Below are 18,125 nucleotides of genomic sequence, written 5' to 3'. Positions count from 1 at the left end.
AGCACCTGAGGGGCCATGTGTATGTTTCCAGGAAAGCCTGAGAAGGCTTCCTGCCTGAAAGAGAACAACTTTCAAGGAGCGGGGCTAGAAATAGGAAAGGACTCCAGGTCGCTGAGCAGGTGTCGGGGGCTGAGACCCAGAGCCCGCTGGAGAAGAGAGACCAGCGGAGGGAAGCTGGGAGAGCCACCTCCAAGTGGGTCCTCATGACCTCACAAAGCAGGCATCCTCAGCTCAGCATTCCTGAAGCTGCAAGGCAGTCCTGGCTAGGTCTCCTAGCAACCGGATGCGGGGGCCATGGCACTCCTCACACCCCAGGGAGTGAAAAAAGTCTTCCAATTTCAGGTGAAGAGAACACATGACTTTTAAGAGAAAGTGTGCTCCATTGGTCTAAGAGGGAGGTGTGTCCTCCCAGGGACACCTGGACAGCTCTCCTGTCCCTGCGTGTCAGCTCGGAGGCCCGAGACAGGCGGGTGTGTGCCCAGGGAATGTGTGTGCCAGGTGTGTGCCAGGCCAAAGTTTGCCCAGTCTTTGGAGCTGGGGGGCTATCTTCCAGACCTGTGGTGACAGCCCTTGACGCAGCAGAGCCCACATGGAAGGACAGAGGAGGTGGGCGGGGAGGTGCTGTGCCCGCCTCCACTCCAGGGAGGGCCTGGGAGGCCCTGCAGCTGGTCACAGGGGTGCCACCTTCACCAGAGCCCTCGGGCCTGTGAGCCCATCAGGATTGTAGGCCAATGTGTGGAGGGAATATGTGTGTGGTTGTGGGTGTGGTGGGAGCCGGGGGGTCTGTGTCTTCAGCGCAGAGAAGGGGGCAGACTTCGACGGTTGCTCAGAATCGTTTCTGAGGCCAAAATGCATGAGCAATGTAAACGCCTGTGGACAGAGGAGACTAGCCTGCGGGGCCTGGGCCTCCAGTCCATGCACAGAGGCTCTGCTGTAGAACTCAGGCAAGACCACCCCGGGCCAGTGGTGTGCACAGGTCAGCCTCTGACCGGCAGTCTCGAGCTGACAGGGAGGCAGCAGGCAAGGCGCCCCCAGCTGAGGCTTTCTTCCCTGGCCCAGGATGAGTGCTTTCATCATCTTTCCTGGATTTTCTAGCCAGCTGTCCTTTCAGATGCTGACCTAGAGGTCTACAAGGGCTGTGGGGGAGGGGAGAGGATCCCCAGGGGCTGAGACAAGGCTCTGGGCCTCCCTCAAGCACCGTCTGCCATCAGTTCCCCACTCCCCTCCCCTTAGGGGAGCAACACTCCCAGTTCAGTGAATCCCCATTCATGCCACACCTTTTCTTACCCCCTCCTTGAAAGGGACTCGATTCTCCTACATGTGTTGGTGATCTCTAAGAAACTTTCTAGAAAGGCCAGGTGAACTCTCAAGGAAAACGAATTCTAACCTAAAGAAAGGAATAAAAGGTTAAAAGAAACCTTAACCAGTGTTTCTTCTGCTAAAGCGTTGCTTCATCAAGCTTCTTCTTGGCTAGTCATTTACACTTTAGTATGAATTTCATGGTCACATCACTATCTCTGGAGCAGTCTCAGAGGGAAGTCAAATTTTGTTTGAGGGAAGAGGATCATACTAATTCAGGACTTGAGGGCTGCAGGTGGAGTAGAGACCTGGAGCTGCAGCTGCTAAGATGAAAACTCCCAGAGGAAGGAGCAGGGCTAGAAAGCTGAGGGAAAGCTGTCCAGAAATGAAAGACCAGGGCTGCCCAAGTGTACCCCTAGTCCTGGTCACTCTTCAGGATCCTGCGGACCCAGCATGGGCTCCCAGTGATGATGTGGTCCCGATTCCTCCGTCTCACCCTCCACCCTTCATATCACACCCTGCAGAAACCAGAAGGTCGGGAGCACCTTCGAAGACTGCTGAACTGGGAAGAGTTTGACGAGCTCAGAGACTCCCGCAGAAGCATCTTGCTGGACACCCTCTATGAAAGCATCATCTTCGCCGTGGGCAAAGGCTTCCCATGGGGGGAGGTGGCCCAGGTGGTCAAGTTCACGGAAGAGCTGCTCAAGGAAACCAAAGGTACAGGGCAGGCAGGGCAGGAGTCAGTGAGGCCTGGGGAGGGCTCACAGCTCTAGGGGCCCTCCAAAGAGCCTGGAGCTACTTGCTTTCTTTCCCTGGCATTTAGCCTCTTCATATGGCCCCAAACAGGGCCTTGCCAAGACTTTTTGGAAAGTGGAACAAACAGAATGTCCTTGCTGAGTCTTGTTCCTGATCACCCTGGTAGGAACTCTTGCACCACGCCAAGCTATTCACAAAGCAACCAGGGGTGTTTGGTTTTTCAGTCAGTCATTTACACTTTAGTATGAACTACATCAGGTTTCCCTGGAGGCTCAGTGGTAAAGAATCCACCTGCCAATGCAAGAGACATAAGAGACACAGGTTCAATCCTTGGGTTGGGAAGACCCCTGGAGAAGGAAGTTTCAAGCCAGTCTAGTATTCTTGCCTGGGAAGTCCCATGGACAGAGGAGCCTAGAGGGCTACAGTCCATGGGGTTGCAAAGAGTCAGTTACAACTTAGCAAATAAACAACAATGAACTTCATCATTAAACCTATATCTCTGGGCAGTTAGTTGAGAGTACGGTCCAAGAGAAGTCGATTTTTGTTTTAGAAAAGAGCGAAGGAATAATAATAATTCAGAATTTTTGTTTTGGTCCTGCTTAACTTAAATGTGTCACTACTCTGCTTAAAACCCTTCACTGAATTTCCATTGTACTCCTGAGAGACTGCAAATTGTTCCCAGCATCCGTTTTTGCTCCAATGTCTTGGAGGAATACTCTACAGATGTCAGCTTGCTGGCAGGGATGGGAACCAGCGTCAGGTTACGGAAAGAGCACCTCTCCAACCCCTACCCTGTGTTGGGCTTCAGGAGAAGAGGGTAGGCGTCTCTCGCTGTGATCCACAGCACAAGGGGCTGCGGCCGTAACTTCTCACTCCTTGTCTGCGCTGCAGATTCATTCACTAAGCAGATACATGGAGCATCCCCTCCATGACCACCACTGTAGCAACACTCAGCCAAGAATCATCAGTAGGTGCTAAAGTCAGTGGTTGAATGCTTGATGGAAAATGGGATATTTACACACTTCCTCAGAGTCTCCCCACAACGTCATTACCGATGGCAAAGGGGAAAAGCATACTTTTGTGGTGAGGGAGCCTGGTGGACACCTCCTTAATCAATGTTCCATCAGTAAGAGGACACAGATTACTGTGCCACCCAATGGGATGCAAAAGAAGCAGCCAGCATCCTTCTGTGATGGTTCTAGCAGAGACTCAGAGCCTGACATCATCGGGAAAAACTTCCGATTGAGAGCACTACACCAAGTCCCTCTCCTGTAAGCTTCAGAGCACAAAGGGCACGAGAAGCATGGAAAGACAGAGGAACTGCTCCAAACTGAAAGACGCTGAGGAACGTGTCCACTAAACATGACAGGCGGACCCGATTTGGGCCCTTTTGCTGTAAAGAATGTCATGGGGACAACTGGAGAACCTTGGGTCAGGTCTGGGTATTGGACGCTAGTGTTGTGTTGAGGGTGATCTCTGCACTCTGGTGGTTGTGATTGCGAATGTCCTTGTGTAGGAAATGCACACAAAAAGATCCTGGTTGACGGGGCATCAAGTGGATCACTTGTTCTTTAAGTAGGTCAGGAAATTTTTCTTTGTACTATTTTTTTCTAGCTTCATTGAGATATAATTGACATACAATATTGTATAAGGTATGCAATATGGTTTGACATATGTACATATTGTGAAATAATTAGCACAATAAGTTTAATGAGCACCACCTCACCTAACTTTTTTTCTTGGGATGAGACTTTTTAAGGTCTACTCTCTTGGCAACTTTCAAATACGCAATATGATATTGTTCATTATAGGCATCATGTTTTACATTATATCCTCAGGTCTTAATTATCTTATAACTGGAAGTTTGTACCTTTGGCCACCTTCACCTAGTTCACCTCTGCACCAACCTGTGGCTTCTGGCAACCACCTATCTTTACTATTTCCATGATGAAGTTCAGGGTTTTTTTGATTCCACGTGTAAGTGAAATCATACCCGTATTTGTCTTTCTCCAACTTTTCTCACTTGACACATAATGACCTCAAAGTTCATCACGTTGTTACAACGCTATGATTTCCTTCTTTGGCTGAATGATATGACTTTATGTCTGTGCGTGCATGTATACACATGTATGCATATATGTATATATACCCACATATATATAGTGTATATTCACATTTTCTTTATCCATTTGTCTGTCATTTGATGCATGGGTTATTTCTGTATCTTGGCTATAATGCCACAGTGAATATGTGTTAGTGTTAGTCATTCAATCATGTCCAACTCTTTGCTACGCCATGGACTGTAGCCCACCAGGTGATTCTGCAGAATTTTCCAGGCAAGAATATTGGAGTGGGTAGTCATTCCCTTCTCCAAGGGATCTTCCTGATCCAGGAATCGAAACGAGGTCTCCTGCATTGCAGGTAGCTTCTTTACCATGTGAGCTACTAGGAAAGCCCACAGCAAACATGGGGGTCAGATATCTCTTCAAGAGTGATTTCATTTCCTTTGAATATGTACCCAGAAATGGGACCACTGTATCATGTGGTAGCTTTATATGTAATTTGTTGAGGAATAGATTCAAGGGCTAGATCTGACAGACAGGGTGCCTGAAGAACTATGGACGGACATTCATGACTTTGTACAGGAGGTAGCAATCAAGACCATCCCCAAGAAAAAGAAATGCAAAAAACAAAATGGCTGTCTGAGGAGGCCTTATAAATAACTGTGAAAAGAAGAGAAGCGAAAAGCAAAGGAGAAAAGGAAAGATATACCCATCTGAATGCAGAGTTCCAAAGAATAACAAGGAGAGAAAATAAACCCTTCCTCAGTGATCAGTGAAAAGAAATAGAGGAAGACAATAGAATGGGAAGCACTAGAGATCTCTTCAAGAAAATCAGAGATACCAAGGGAATATTCCACGCAAAGATGGGCACAATAAAGGACAGAAATGATATACACCTAAGAGAAGCAGAAGATAAGAAGAAGAGGTGGCAAGAATACACAGAAGAAGTATACAAGAAAGATCTTAAGGACCCAGATAACCACGATGGTGTGATCACTCACCTAGAGCCAGACATTCTGGAATGTGAAGTCAAGTGGGCCTTCGGAAGCATCACTACGAACAAAGCCAAAGAGGTGTTGGAATTCCAGTTGAGCTATTTCAAATCCTAAAAGATGATGCTGTGAAAGTGCTGCACTCAATATGTCAGCAAATTTGGAAAACTCAGCAGTGGTCACAGGACTGGAAAAGGTCAGTTTTCATTCCAATCCCCAAGAAAGGCAATGCCAAAGAATGCTCAAACTACCACACAATTGCACTCATCTCACGTGCTAGCAAAGTAATGCTCAAAATTCTCCAAGCCAGGCTTCAACAGTACATGGATCAAGAAATTCCAGGTGTTCAAGCTGGATTTAGAAAAGGCAGAGGAACCAGAGATCAAATTGCCAACATCCGCTGGATCATCGAAAAAGCAAGAGAGCTCCAGAAAAACATCTACTTCTGCTTTATTGACTACTCCAGAGCCTTTGACTGTGTGGATCACAACAAACTATGGAAAATTCTTCAAGAGATGGGGATATCAGACCACCTGACCTGCATCCTGAGAAATCTGTATGCAGATCAGGAAGCAACAGTTAGAACTGGACGTGGAAGAATGGATTGGTTCCAAATCAGGAAAGGAGTATGTCAAGGCTGTATATTGTCACCGTGCTTATTTAACTTCAATGCAGAGTACATCATGAGAAACGCTGGACTGGAGGAAACACAAGCTGGAATCAAGATTGCTGGGAGAAATATCAATAACCTCAGATATGCAGATGACACCACTCTTATGGCAGAAAGTGAAGAAGAACTAAAGAGCCTCTTGATGAAAGTGAAAGAGGAGAGTGAAAAAGTTGGCTTAAAACTGAACATTCAGAAAACTAAGATCATGGCATCTGGTCCCATTACTTCATGGGAAATAGATGGGGAAACAGTGGAAACAGTGACAGACTTTATTTTTGGGGGCTCCAAAATCACTGCAGATGGTGATTACAGCCATGAAGTTAAAAGACGCTTACTCCTTGGAAGGAAAGTTATGACCAACCTAGATAGCATATTAAAAAGCAGAGACATTCCTTTACCAACCAAGGTCCGTCTAGTCAAGGCTATGGTTTTTCCAGTGGTCATATATGGATGTGAGAGTTGGACTGTGAAGAATGCTAAGAGCCGAAGAATTGATGCTTTTGAACTGTGGTGCTGGAGAAGACTCTTGAGAGTCCCTTGGACTGCAAGAGATCCAACCAGTCCATCCTAAAGGAGATCAGTCCTGAGTGTTCATTGGAAGGACTGATGCTAAAGCTGAAACTCCAATACTTTGGCCACCTGATGCGAAGAACTGACTCATTTGAAAAGACCATGATGCTGGAAAGATTGAAGGCGGGAAGAGGACGACAGAAGATGAGATGGCTGGATGGCATCACCGACTCAGTGGACATGAGTTTGAGTGAACTTCAGGAGTTGGTGATGGACAGGGAGGCCTGGCATGCTGGAGTCCATCGGTTGCAAAGAGCTGGACACGAGTGAGCAACTGAACTGACTGACTGAGGAACCTCTATACTATTTTCTGTAGTGACTGCACCAATTTACAGTCCCACCAGAATTGCACAAGTATGCCCTTTTGTCTCCATGCTCTCCAGGACTTGTTATTTCGAGTCTTTTTGATGACTACCATACTAAAAGCTATGAAGTGAGAGCTCACTGTGGTTTGGATTTGCACTCCCTTCTGCTAGTTATGCTGAACATCTTTCATGTACCTCTTGGCCACCTGTATGTCTTCTTTGGGAAAAAGTATATTCAAGTACTTCCCCCATTTTTACTTGCATTATTTGAGTGTTTACTGTTGAGTTGTATGATTTCTCAATATATTTTGGGTACTAACCCCTTATCAGAAATATGATTTGCAAATATTTTTTCCCATTTTGTAGGTTGCTTTTATTTAAATATTTATTGTGATGATATTGGCTTTTTTTTTTTTTTTTGGCGGATCTTAGTTCCCCAGCCAGGAATCAAACCCATGCCCCCCTGCGTTGAAAGCACAGAGGCTTAACCAGTGGACCACCAGGGAATCCCTTTAGGTGACCTGTTTTATTTTGTTGATTTTATTTTGCTGTGCAGAGGCTTTCAGTTTCATGTAGTCCCCCTTGGTGGCTTTTGCTCTTGTTGCATTTACTTTTGGTGTTATACCCAAAAAATTATTTGTTAAGATTAATGTCAAGGAACTTTCACCTGTTTTCTTCTAGGAGTTTTATGATTTCAGGTTGTACTATTTTTTAATAGACTTTCTTTTTTAGAGTAGTTTTATGTTCCCAGTCAAAAAGAGCAGAAGGTACAGAGATTCCCCACGGAAACCCTGCCTTCCCCAAACCACACTCACAGCATTTCCCATTATCAGCATCCCCCTCCAGACAGGGTGCTTGTGTTCTAATCGATGAACCGACACTGATAGGTGATTATCATGTCAAGTTCATAGTTTACATTAAGGTTCGCACCTGGTGTTATTCCTCCCAGCAACCTTGATTCCAGATTGAGCTTCCTCCAGCCCAGCGTTCCTCATGATGTACTCTGCATATAAGTTAAATAAGCAGGGTGACAATATACAGCCTTGATGTACCCCTTTTCCTATTTGGAACCAGTCTGTTGTTCCATGTCCAGTTCTAGCTATTGCTTCCTGACCTGCATACAGGTTTCTCAGGAGGCAGGTCAGGTGGTCTGGGATTCCCATCTCTTTCAGAATATTCCACAGTTTATTGTGATCCACACAGTCAAAGGCTTTGGCACACTCAATAAAGCAGAAATAGATGTTTTTCTGGAACTCTTTTGCTTTTCCCATGATCCAGCAGATGTTTGCAATTTGATCTCTGGTCCCTCTTCGTTTTCTAAAACCAGTTTGAACATCTGGAAGTTCACGGTTCACATACTGTTGAAGCCTGGCTTGGAGAATTTTGAGCACTACTTTACTAGCGTGTGAGATGAGTGCAATTGTGCGGTACTTTGAGCATTCTTTGGTATTGCCTTTCTTTGGGATTGGAATGAAAACTGACATTTCCAGTCTTATGGCCACTGCTGAGTTTTCCATATTTACTGGCATATTGAGTGCAGCACTTTCACAGCTTCATCTTTCAGGATTTGATGAAATTCAGATGTGCAGATGACACCACCCTTATGGCAGAAAGTGAAGAAGAACTAAAGAGCCTCTTGATAAAAGTGAAAGAGGAGAGTGAATAAGTTGGCTTAAAGCTCAACATTCAGAAAACTAAGATCATGGCTTCCGGTCCCATCACTTCATGGCAGATAGATGGGGAAACAGTGGAAACAGTGGCTGACTTTATTTTTCTGGGCTTCAAAAGCACTGTAGATGGTGATTGCAGCCATGAAATTAAAAGATGCTTACTCCTTGGAAGGAAAGTTATGACCAAACTAGATAGCGTATTAAAAAGCAGACATTACTTTTCCAACAAAGGTCCGTCTAGTCAAGGCTATGGTTTTTCCAGTGGTCATGTATGGATGTGAGAGTTGGACTATAAAGAAAGCTGAGCGCCGAAGAACTGATGCTTTTGAACTGTGGTGTTGGAGAAGACTCCTGGGAGTCCCTTGAACTGAAAGGCGATCCAACCAGTCCATCCTAAAGGAGATCAGTCCTGGGTGTTCATTGGAAGGACTGATGCTGAAACTCCAATACTTTGGCCACCTCATGTGAAGAGCTGACTCATTTGAAAAGACCCTGATGCTGGGAAAGATTGAAGGCAGGAGGAGAAGGGGACAACAGAGGATCAGATGGCTGGATGGCATCATCCACTCGATGGACATGGGTTTGGGTGAACTCCGGGAGTTGGTGATGGACAGGGAGGTCTGGCGTGCTGTGATTCATGGGGTCGCAAAGGGTCAGATACGACTGAGCGACTCAACTGAACTGAACTGGTGTTATGCTTTCTTGCTGCTGCTGCTGCTGCTAAGTCACTTCAGTCATGTCCGACTCTGTGTGACCCCATAGATGGCAGCCCAGCAGGCTCCCCCGTCCCTGGGATTCTCCGGAGAAGAACACTGGAGTGGGTTGCCATTTCATTCTCCAATGTGTGAAAGTGAAAAGTGAAAGTGAAGTCACTCAATCATGTCTGACTCGTCGCGATCCCATGGACTGAAGCCTACCAGGCTATGCGTTCTTGGGTTTTGACAAATGTGTTGTGGCGTGTATCCGTCATTACAGTATCATACAGAATGCTTTCACTACCCTAGGAATTCTCCAAGTCCAATCTAATCATCCTTCCCTCCCCCTCAACCAGTAGAAAGTAGGTGTTTCCACTGCCTCTGTGGTTTTGCCTTTTGTCATATAGTTGGAATCGTACAGTCTGTAGCCTTTTCAGATTGACTACTTTCACAAGTAATACGCATTTTAGTTTCCTCCATGTCTTTCCATGGCAGGATAGTTCATTTAAGGACTGAATAATATTCCATTGTCTGGATGTATCACAGCAGATGTGCCCATTCATCTGCTGAAGGATGTCTTGCACCTCAGCATCCGGTCTTGGCCACTTTTCACCGCCTCCCTTCCTAACCTGTCTCCATCTCCCGGCCAGTCCACTGCTTTCACATCGTGCGTCCGTTCAGCAAGCCGCACTGTGATTGTTTTCAGACGGAAATAAAACCCCATCACTCCTCTACTTCAGGCCGCCCCGTGTTCCTATTGCGTATCTCACGTGCACTTGCAGCAGCCCTTTCCTCTTATTTCTGAGGCTGTCAGGTGGGTGCCCTTCCATGTCTGTCCCCCATTCCAACCCAGTGATCACAGCCCGAAGGCTGAAGCAAGACGTGCAGTGCTCAGGGGCTGGTTTCAGGGATCCTTAGGAAATTTCGTCCCACCGCAGACAACCCCCCGCCCTTTGGAGCCTTCCTGGCATCCCTCTGGATCCCACTCCCCGCTGCTCACAGCGATGCCTGGGTACCAGGTTCAGCCTTGTGGTTTGAGCTCTGCCGTGGCTCAAGGCCAGAACAAACACTGACGAGCAGGAGAAGAATGTCAGCCCCAAGCAGGTGGGCACTCGGGCTCTTTCAAGTTTCCATCAGAGCCTTCCACAGGCTGAGCCCTTGAAAAACAGTCGACGATGATGTAAACCCAACTTCAAACCAAGGCGATTAGATCGCTCTGGAGCTTTCAGTATTTCTGGCTGTTGCATTCCTTGCCAACACACGGTCTATCTATGTCTCTAGACTCCTAAACCTCAGAGTTACTAGGAGACTTGGTGATCAGAAAACTCAATTCCCTCTACTGAAGGCAGTGCCCCTCAACAAGCCAGCAAGGCTTTCCCAGCTTGTGATGGCACTGTAAGCCACAGGGAGCTCCCTGCTTCTGAGGAAGTTCATTCCTTTGTACAGCCACTCTCGTTACTAGAAATTCCTCCTCAGATCTAGTTACACCCTCCTCTGGCACCTTCTGTTAATACTCACGCGCCCAAAGTCTGTCCTCTAGAAGCAGTGGGTGGGCCCTGCAAATCCTTAATGGGCTTCATATACTCTGATCATCATGTCTTCACATGTTGACTGGACAGCCCCAAGTGCATTTCATCATTCTTACCACGATGCCATTTCCATAGACCCCTCCACCCCATGGGCGTCCCTGGTAGCTCAGATGGTAAATAATCTTCCTGCCATGCGGGAGACCTGGGTTTGATCCATGGATCAGGAAGATCCCCTGGAGAAGGGAATGGCTACCCACTCTAGTATTCTTACCATGGACAGGGGAGCCTGGCGGACTGCAGTCCATGGTCGCAAAGAGTCGGACAGGACTGAGCGACAGACACTTTCACTGTCCTGCCTCTGCCCCACCTTTTCATCCTGCCCCTCTCTCGCTGCCCCTCCCTGAGCATCCTTGTGTTTGTTAATGTCCTTCTTAAACTACGGCATCCAGATCCCAACACAATGCAACCTGCGATTTGATCGCTGCAGGGATAAGGGATTTTATCCCCACCCTCATCCTGGAGGTGATGCTCCGGCTCCTATAGCTCCTGGGCACACTTACTTTGTCAGCATCAATGTCACAGGCAGTGCACCACCCAGAGTCGCGCTCCCCATCCTGCCCTTGCTCTTGGCGACACGGAATACACATGCAGGACTTGACAATCATCCCCACTGATTCCATTTGTCACTGTTGACCCATCTTTTCCTCCTCCTGGCAGCTTTTAAATGTTGATCCTGGGACATCCAGCTTACAAGTTCTTCCTCTTACTTTTAAATCTGCTCCAAGTCTGTGAAACTTGGTTGTTACAAATATCAAGTAGGGACAAGCTCTTGGGAGGGCTCCCAGTGCCTGAAATTGGACTTGTTTTAAGCTATAATGCATCTGGAGGCTCCAAGCCCAGATGGAAGACTCAAATCCTAGTTCAGTCCCTTGTAGGACGCGTGGTCCTAGGCAGCCACACCACCACTGAGGCTCTGATTACACATCAAAAGGAAAATTAAAAAGAGCACCCAATTTGTAGGACTGAAGTTATGAAGACGAAGCCCACAGCATGGCTCTTAGTGCGTAGAGGGGCTCAGTGAGGACTGGCTCTTATTTTCAGGAGGGACCACAGGGACAAGACCCAGAGACTCGAGGTGGGTGATGTGATTCTGAGATGGCCTGATCAAGCGCAGCCAGGCATGCTTCATGCGGAACCTGCTGCTCATCAGCCTCCAAACATACTGCAGTCATCAGCCCTTTCTCAGGAGCAGCAGAGATGGCCCCGAGACCCTTTCTCCTCAGATGCATCAGGGGAAAGGGGGCAGGACAATGGGCAGAGGACCTAGAGACAAAGCAAACGGCAGACTCACCCCCAAAGTGGGGATACAAGGAAGAGGCAGAAAAGATGGTCCCGGGTGACCGAGCCGCCATGAGTGCTGACTTTGGCTGGCTCCGGGCTTGGAGGGTGCAGACAGCGGGGTGCGGCAGGGAAACCCACAGGTGGAAGCCACCCTAGAACTCTGCCTCTTGAGCTGGGCCCATGCACTCGAGCCCTGCCATGGCGCCAACCAGATGATATCTGCCACTCCAGAAGGCAGCCAGGCCAGCCCAGACATCAGGCTATGTCCAGGCTACCTCCCAGAACTCCATCCCCGGGACACTCAAGGGCAGGAACAAGCGCCTCAATCCTCCGAGGCAGGGAGTGCCTTCCTCCCCAGGGCACTCCTTCTCACTCTGCACCAGCTCCAGCTCCAGGCTGGGCCAGGCCAAAGGCCATGCAGCAGAACCAGGAGGCACTGAACTCTGTAGTCCACAGACCAGGGTTCAGGTCTGTCTCCAGCGTGTATTACTGTGCAACCTTGGAAACATCACTTAACCTCTCTGGGCCTTCAGTTCCTAATCTCTAAAATGAGGGCCATAAGAGTTCCTACTCACAGTGGGGTTGGAAAAAGACCAGGCCTGCAGAGGATGACAGAGTGACAGACAGGAAGGGCTTGGCAAAGGTCAGCCCCCCAACCAGGCGTGGAGGTGAAGCGGGTCACACAACAGAGACTGGTGGCCCAGGACCAGAGGTTGCTGCACGCTTCTCCCCTCCCCACTCCTGAGAGTGGGGGGCTCGCTGTCTGGCCCATTTCTTGTCTCCTCCTTCCCCGCAGGCAGGGCTGCAGCTGGGTTCAAGTCAGGGGCCGGGGGAAGGGAGGTCCAGACTGGCCCGAGAGGCAACTGCCCTGCCCTCAGCACACAGGCAAGGAGACCCCAGTGCTCGTTCCCCTTGTTAGGGGACCCGGGCCAGGAGGACCAGGCAGGTCAGATTCCAAACGAGCTGTAGTCCTCACCTCTGCCTCATCTCATCTCCTGCCTGCCTCCTGCCCCCAGGCCTGGCCCACCCGTCACAGGCTGTGGGGTGCGAGATGCCAACAGCCAGGGTTCCCACTGGCTATCAGCTCACCTTCAAGCTTCTGTTTCGGCTAAAGTCCACACTGGGCTGTCATTCTTCTTGGAAGGTAGCTTCTCTGAGGGTGATTTTTTTTGTTTGTTTTTGTTTAGTTAATCTGGGGCCGTGGTGGTTGAATTCTGTTTGCAGACAAGGTAACAAAGTTGGCCGGCAGCCTCTAAGGAGGGTCATGTTTGCACAACAGTGATTCAGAGCTCCGCCAGGCTGGCCGCCAGCTCAGCTTATCTCCAGGCCCAATCGGGCCCCAGAACTGAGAGGGAAAGGGTTGCCCTTTATTCAAAAGCAGAAGCTGATTCCGCTCCGGCAAACGGCTCAGCGGCATGTTCGGGACTCAGCTCCAAGCCAGAAGAAAGAGTCCTTGTGTTGGCCCCTCCTCTACCAGGCTCCGGGAAGCCCCGGGCAGATCCTATCCTGCCACGTCCTTGGGGCCCAGGGTGAAGTCACCACTCTCAGCGCAGAGGGACAGAAGCCTGCCAGCTCCGGCCCAGTGGGAGGAAACCGCAGGAAGTGTCAGATTTCGCACACCCTACCTCAGCTCCTGGAGAGGAGGGGAGAGAGATACTGGGGCATTTGGGGACCTCAGGGAGCTGCAGAGATGCAGAGTGCCGGGGAGACCCCAAGTTTCCTTTCTCCACTGGGCCCATAGCAGCAGGAGATGGGGAGCAGCCTCCTCCGACTCAGGCTTTGCTCAGCGGGGAACTGAGGGCTGGAGGCACCCAAGCCAGCTCAGATGCTCACCCAGGACCTGGGAACACCTGCCCACCGTCACTGGCGCCACTTTGCAGCTTCCACCTCTTGTCATCATCAACATCTGGTGGGCACTGGCCTCCTCTGGGGCTCTGTCTGCACATCTGGGCTGGGGAACACCCCTTTCCGGCTGACCTGGCCCCCAGATCATGAGTCTGGGAGGAAGTGGGCCTTGATGACCAGTCCGTGGAGGCAAGAGGCAACCAGGCAAGGGTCCAGTGAACTGCGTCATGGCCCTGGCATCTGTGGTCCCACCCATGGCCACTCCTGACTCTCCAGGAAATGTCATCCAGGCAGCTGTAGGGTGGAAGGGGGCTGGTGGCAGGCAATGACTCCCCCAAGCTCCCTGCACGAATGCTACCTCCCAGCGCACTCACAGCCATGCCCAGGGGCCACCCCACCAGCCCCTGAGCATCTTCCCACACGGGGGAGCCTCCAGGGACTCAGGACCAGCACCGCAGAGAACAGGTGCCCTTCTGTTTTCCTGAGAGCCTCTCTGTCTAGTGGCTTTCTCCTGGGCAGCCCGAACACCACACCCCTTGAACTAAACCCTTGGCGACAACTTTGCTGACGGAGGATGGAAGTTCCCACAGAAGGCACCAGTTGAGATCTTAGGAGACCATCTCTTGGGGCAAAGAGGCAACTCTTTTTTTTTTTTAACTTCTTATTTTGTATTGGCATATAGTCGATTAACAACGTTGTGACAGCTTCAGGTGTACAGGGAAGGGGCTCAGACACACACACACACACACATGTATCCTTTCTCCCCCAAACCCCCTCCCATCCAGGCTGCCACACAATGTTGAGCAGAGTTCCCTGTGCTATACACTAAGTTCTTGTTGGTTATCCATTTTAAATACAGCAGTGTGTACATGTCCATCCTAAACTCCCTAACTATCAAAGGGGCAACTCTTATCCCAGAGATCTTCCCCTGAGTGTATTTGTTTGCTTGGGCTGCTATAACAAAGTTCCCCAGACGGGGCGGCTTCAACGACAAAAGTGTATTTTCTCTGGTTCTGGAGGTTGGAAGTCCAAGATCCAGGTGTGAGCAAGACTGTGTTCTTCCAAGGCCTCTCGGGCTTTGCAGATGGCCGTCTCCTCACACTATATACTGCACGCGGCCTCTCTCCTGTGTGTCTGCGCCTTAATCTCTTCTGATAAACACATCAGTCACAGCCGATTAGGGCCATCATGACCTCATTTAATTACCTCTGTAAAGACCCTGTCTCCAAGTACAGTCATATTCTGGGGTCCCAGGGGTGAGGACTTCCACATATGAATAGGGGCGGGGGGAGTTAATACAGCCCATGATGCTGAGGGAGATCACAGACCACCAGTGGGGCTGAACCAGTCAGCTGCCCAGAAATCAAGGTGCCACTGGAACATTTCCTGAGAGGCTGCACCTGCTGCAGAGGAAGGTACAGAAATCTCAGCGTTTTCACATGGAGCATCTGTAAGCCTCACTGTGACCTTGGGTCACAGACATTATTTGTTTTAATTGGAGTATAATTGCTTTACAATGTTGTGTTAGTTTCTGCCGTATAGTGAAGTAAATCAGCTGTATATGCATATATCCCTCCTTCTTGAACCTCCCTCCCACCCACCCTTCTAGGTCATCACAGAGCCCTGAGCTGAGCTCCCTCTGCTCTACAGCAGCTTCCTGCTAGCTAGCTGTTTTACACATGGTAGTGTCTATCTGTTCCGTCGCTCAGTCGTGTCCGACTCTTTGCGACCCCGTGGGCTGTAGCCTACCAGGCTTCTCCGTCCATGGGATTCTCCAGGCAAGAATACTGGAGTGGGTTACCGTTTCCTTCTCCAGGGGATCTTCTCCTTATTCATCCCACCCTACCTTTCCCCACCCTGAAGCCACACGTCTAGTCTCTATGTCTGTCTCTCTATTCATGGCCTACAAAAAGGCTCGTCTGTACCGTTTATCAGACTCCACATATGTGCGTTAATGTACGATGTTTGTTTTTCTCCTTCTGACTTACTTCACTCTTCCTTACTTCACAGTCTCTAGGTCCATCCATATCTCTACAAATGGCCCGATTCCATCCCTTTCTATGGCTGAGGGGTGTACCATTATATATATGTTCTCAGTTCAGTTCAGTCTCTCAGTCGTGTCCGACTCTCCGCGACCCCATGAATCACAGCACGCCAGGCCTCCCTGTCCATCTCCAACTCCCGGAGTTCACTCAAACTCATGTCCACAGAGTCGGTGATGCCATCCAGCCATCTCATTCTCTGTCGTCCCCTTCTCCTCCTGCCCCCAATCTTTCCCAGCATCAGAGTCTTTTCCAGTGAGTCAGCTCGTCACATGAGGTGGCCAAAGTATTGCAGTTTCAGCTTTAGCATCAGTCCTTCCAATGAACACCAAGGACTGATCTCCTTTAGAATGGACTGGTTGGATCTCCTTGCAGTACAAGGGACTCTCAAGAGTCTTCTCCAACAAATTCAAAAGCATCAATTCTTCGGCGATCAGCTTTCTTCACAGTCCAACTCTCACATCCATACATGACTACGGGAAAAACCATTGCCTTAACTAGACGGACCTCTGTTGGCAAAGTAATGTCTCTGCTTTTTAATATACTATCAAGGTTGGTCATAAATTTCCTGCCAAGGAGTAAGCGTCTTTTAATTTCATGGCTGCAACCAGCGGTGGCTCAGAGGTTAAAGCATCTGCCCCCAATGTGGGAGACCTGGGTTCGATCCCTGGGTCGGGAAGATCCCCTGGAGAAGGAAATGGTAACCCACTCCAGTATTCTTGCCTGGAGAATCCCATGGACAGAGAAGCCTGGTAGGCTACAGTCCACGGGGTCGCAAAGAGTCGGACACGACTGAACGATGGAACGGAACGGAACGGAATCAGCATCTGCAGTGATTTTGGAGCCCCAAAAAATAAAGTCTGACACTGTTTCCACTGTTTTTCCATCTATTTCCCATGAAGTGATGGGACCAGATGCCATGATCTTTGTTTTCTGAATGTTGAGCTTCAAGCCAACCTTTTCACTCTCCTCTTTCACTTTCATCAAGAGGCTTTTGAGTTCCTCTTCACTTTCTGCCATAAGGGTGGTGGCATCTGCATATCTCAGGTTATTGATATTTCTCCCGGCAATCTTGATTCCAGCTCGTGCTTCTTCCAGCCCAGCGTTCCTCATGATGTACTCTGCATATGAGTTAAATAAGCAAGGTGACAATATACAGCCTTGACGTACTCCTTCTCCTATTTGGAACCAGTCTGTTGTTCCATATACAGTTCTGACTGTTGCTTCCTGACCTGCATACAGGTTTCTCAAGAGGCAGGTCAGGTGGTCTGGTATTCCCATCTCTTTCAGAATATTCCACAGTTTATCGTGATCCACACAGTCAAAGGCTTTGGCATAGTCAATGAAGCAGAAATAGATGTTTTTCTGGAACTCTCTTGCTTTCTCCATGATCCAGCGGATGTTGGCAATTTGATCTCTGGTGCCTCTGCCTTTTCTAAAACCTGCTTGAACATCTGGGAGTTCACGGTTCACATATTGCTGAAGCCTGGCTTGGAGAATTTTGAGCATGACTTTACTAGCGTGTGAGATGAGTGCAATTGTGCGGATATATGTTCTACATTTTCTTTATTCATTCATCTGCCAATGGGCATTTAGGTTGTTCCATGACTTGGCTATTGTAAACAGCGCTGTAATGAACATTGGGGTGCATGCGTCTTTCTGAATCATGGTTTTTCCAGAGTGTATGTCCAGGAGTGAGACTGCACGCTCAGCGTCAGCTGATGTGTTCTGGCATGGATGTGCTCCCTGTGTGGGGTTGGGGGTGGTATTAGTGTCCTTGGGACCAAACTTCTGGCCCTTTGGAGTGATCCCCTGCCCTCCCTCTAACTTCCCATGTCTTTCCTTGGTTGGTCGGACATTTTGATCGGTCTCTGAGTCCCCCATCAGCAGAGGGGACAAAGAATGGTATGAAGTCACCAAATATTAGTCTTGGTACAGTGCCCTGTCCGTGAGACAGATTACATGGTCATCTTCACCTTGGGGATGATGAAGAGTAGGAGGATGAAGATCCAAAGTCAGCAACCCTTCACCAAACTTGAGACGGCTGCAGGAGGCACCCACCTCACCCTAAAATGTGGGACTGTGAGCTTGGTGGAGATCATCATGGCTGCTTAGAATCAAAAGGACCCAAAAGGTCACATGATTCAAGCCTCCCTCCCTCCCACCACCACCACATACTTGTTATTCAGGAATTCTCTTCCCAGCCTACTGCCTGCTCACTCCTCCACTGATAACGCTCTCACTTCTAGAAAGTTCTCCCTGCTGCCGAACTGAAATCTGTCTCTCTGAGGCTTCCATCTGATGGCTCCTGTTCTGACCTCTGAACCTTTCCAAATCAGCTTAATCCT

General features: G+C 49.0%; 1 protein-coding gene across 1 annotated transcript in view; it reads left to right on the top strand.

Moving 5' to 3' along the window:
• The first annotated feature begins 294 nt into the window (after window positions 1-294).
• C7H8orf74 (chromosome 7 C8orf74 homolog) overlaps window positions 295-18,125 on the top strand; it is a 31,501-nt gene continuing 13,670 nt past the window's right edge. Inside the window, exons 1-2 of the mRNA XM_055428051.2 lie at window positions 295-342; window positions 1,824-2,016. Of these exons, the coding sequence (XP_055284026.1) occupies window positions 295-342; window positions 1,824-2,016 (241 nt within the window). The remainder of the gene's footprint in view (window positions 343-1,823; window positions 2,017-18,125) is intronic.

This window comes from Moschus berezovskii, chromosome 7, assembly GCF_049115385.1.
Source record: "Moschus berezovskii isolate FMDL1 chromosome 7, NW_MosBer_1.0, whole genome shotgun sequence".
In the NCBI taxonomy this organism is placed as follows: Eukaryota; Metazoa; Chordata; class Mammalia; order Artiodactyla; family Moschidae; genus Moschus; species Moschus berezovskii.
This window is presented reverse-complemented; position numbering and strand designations above follow the sequence as displayed.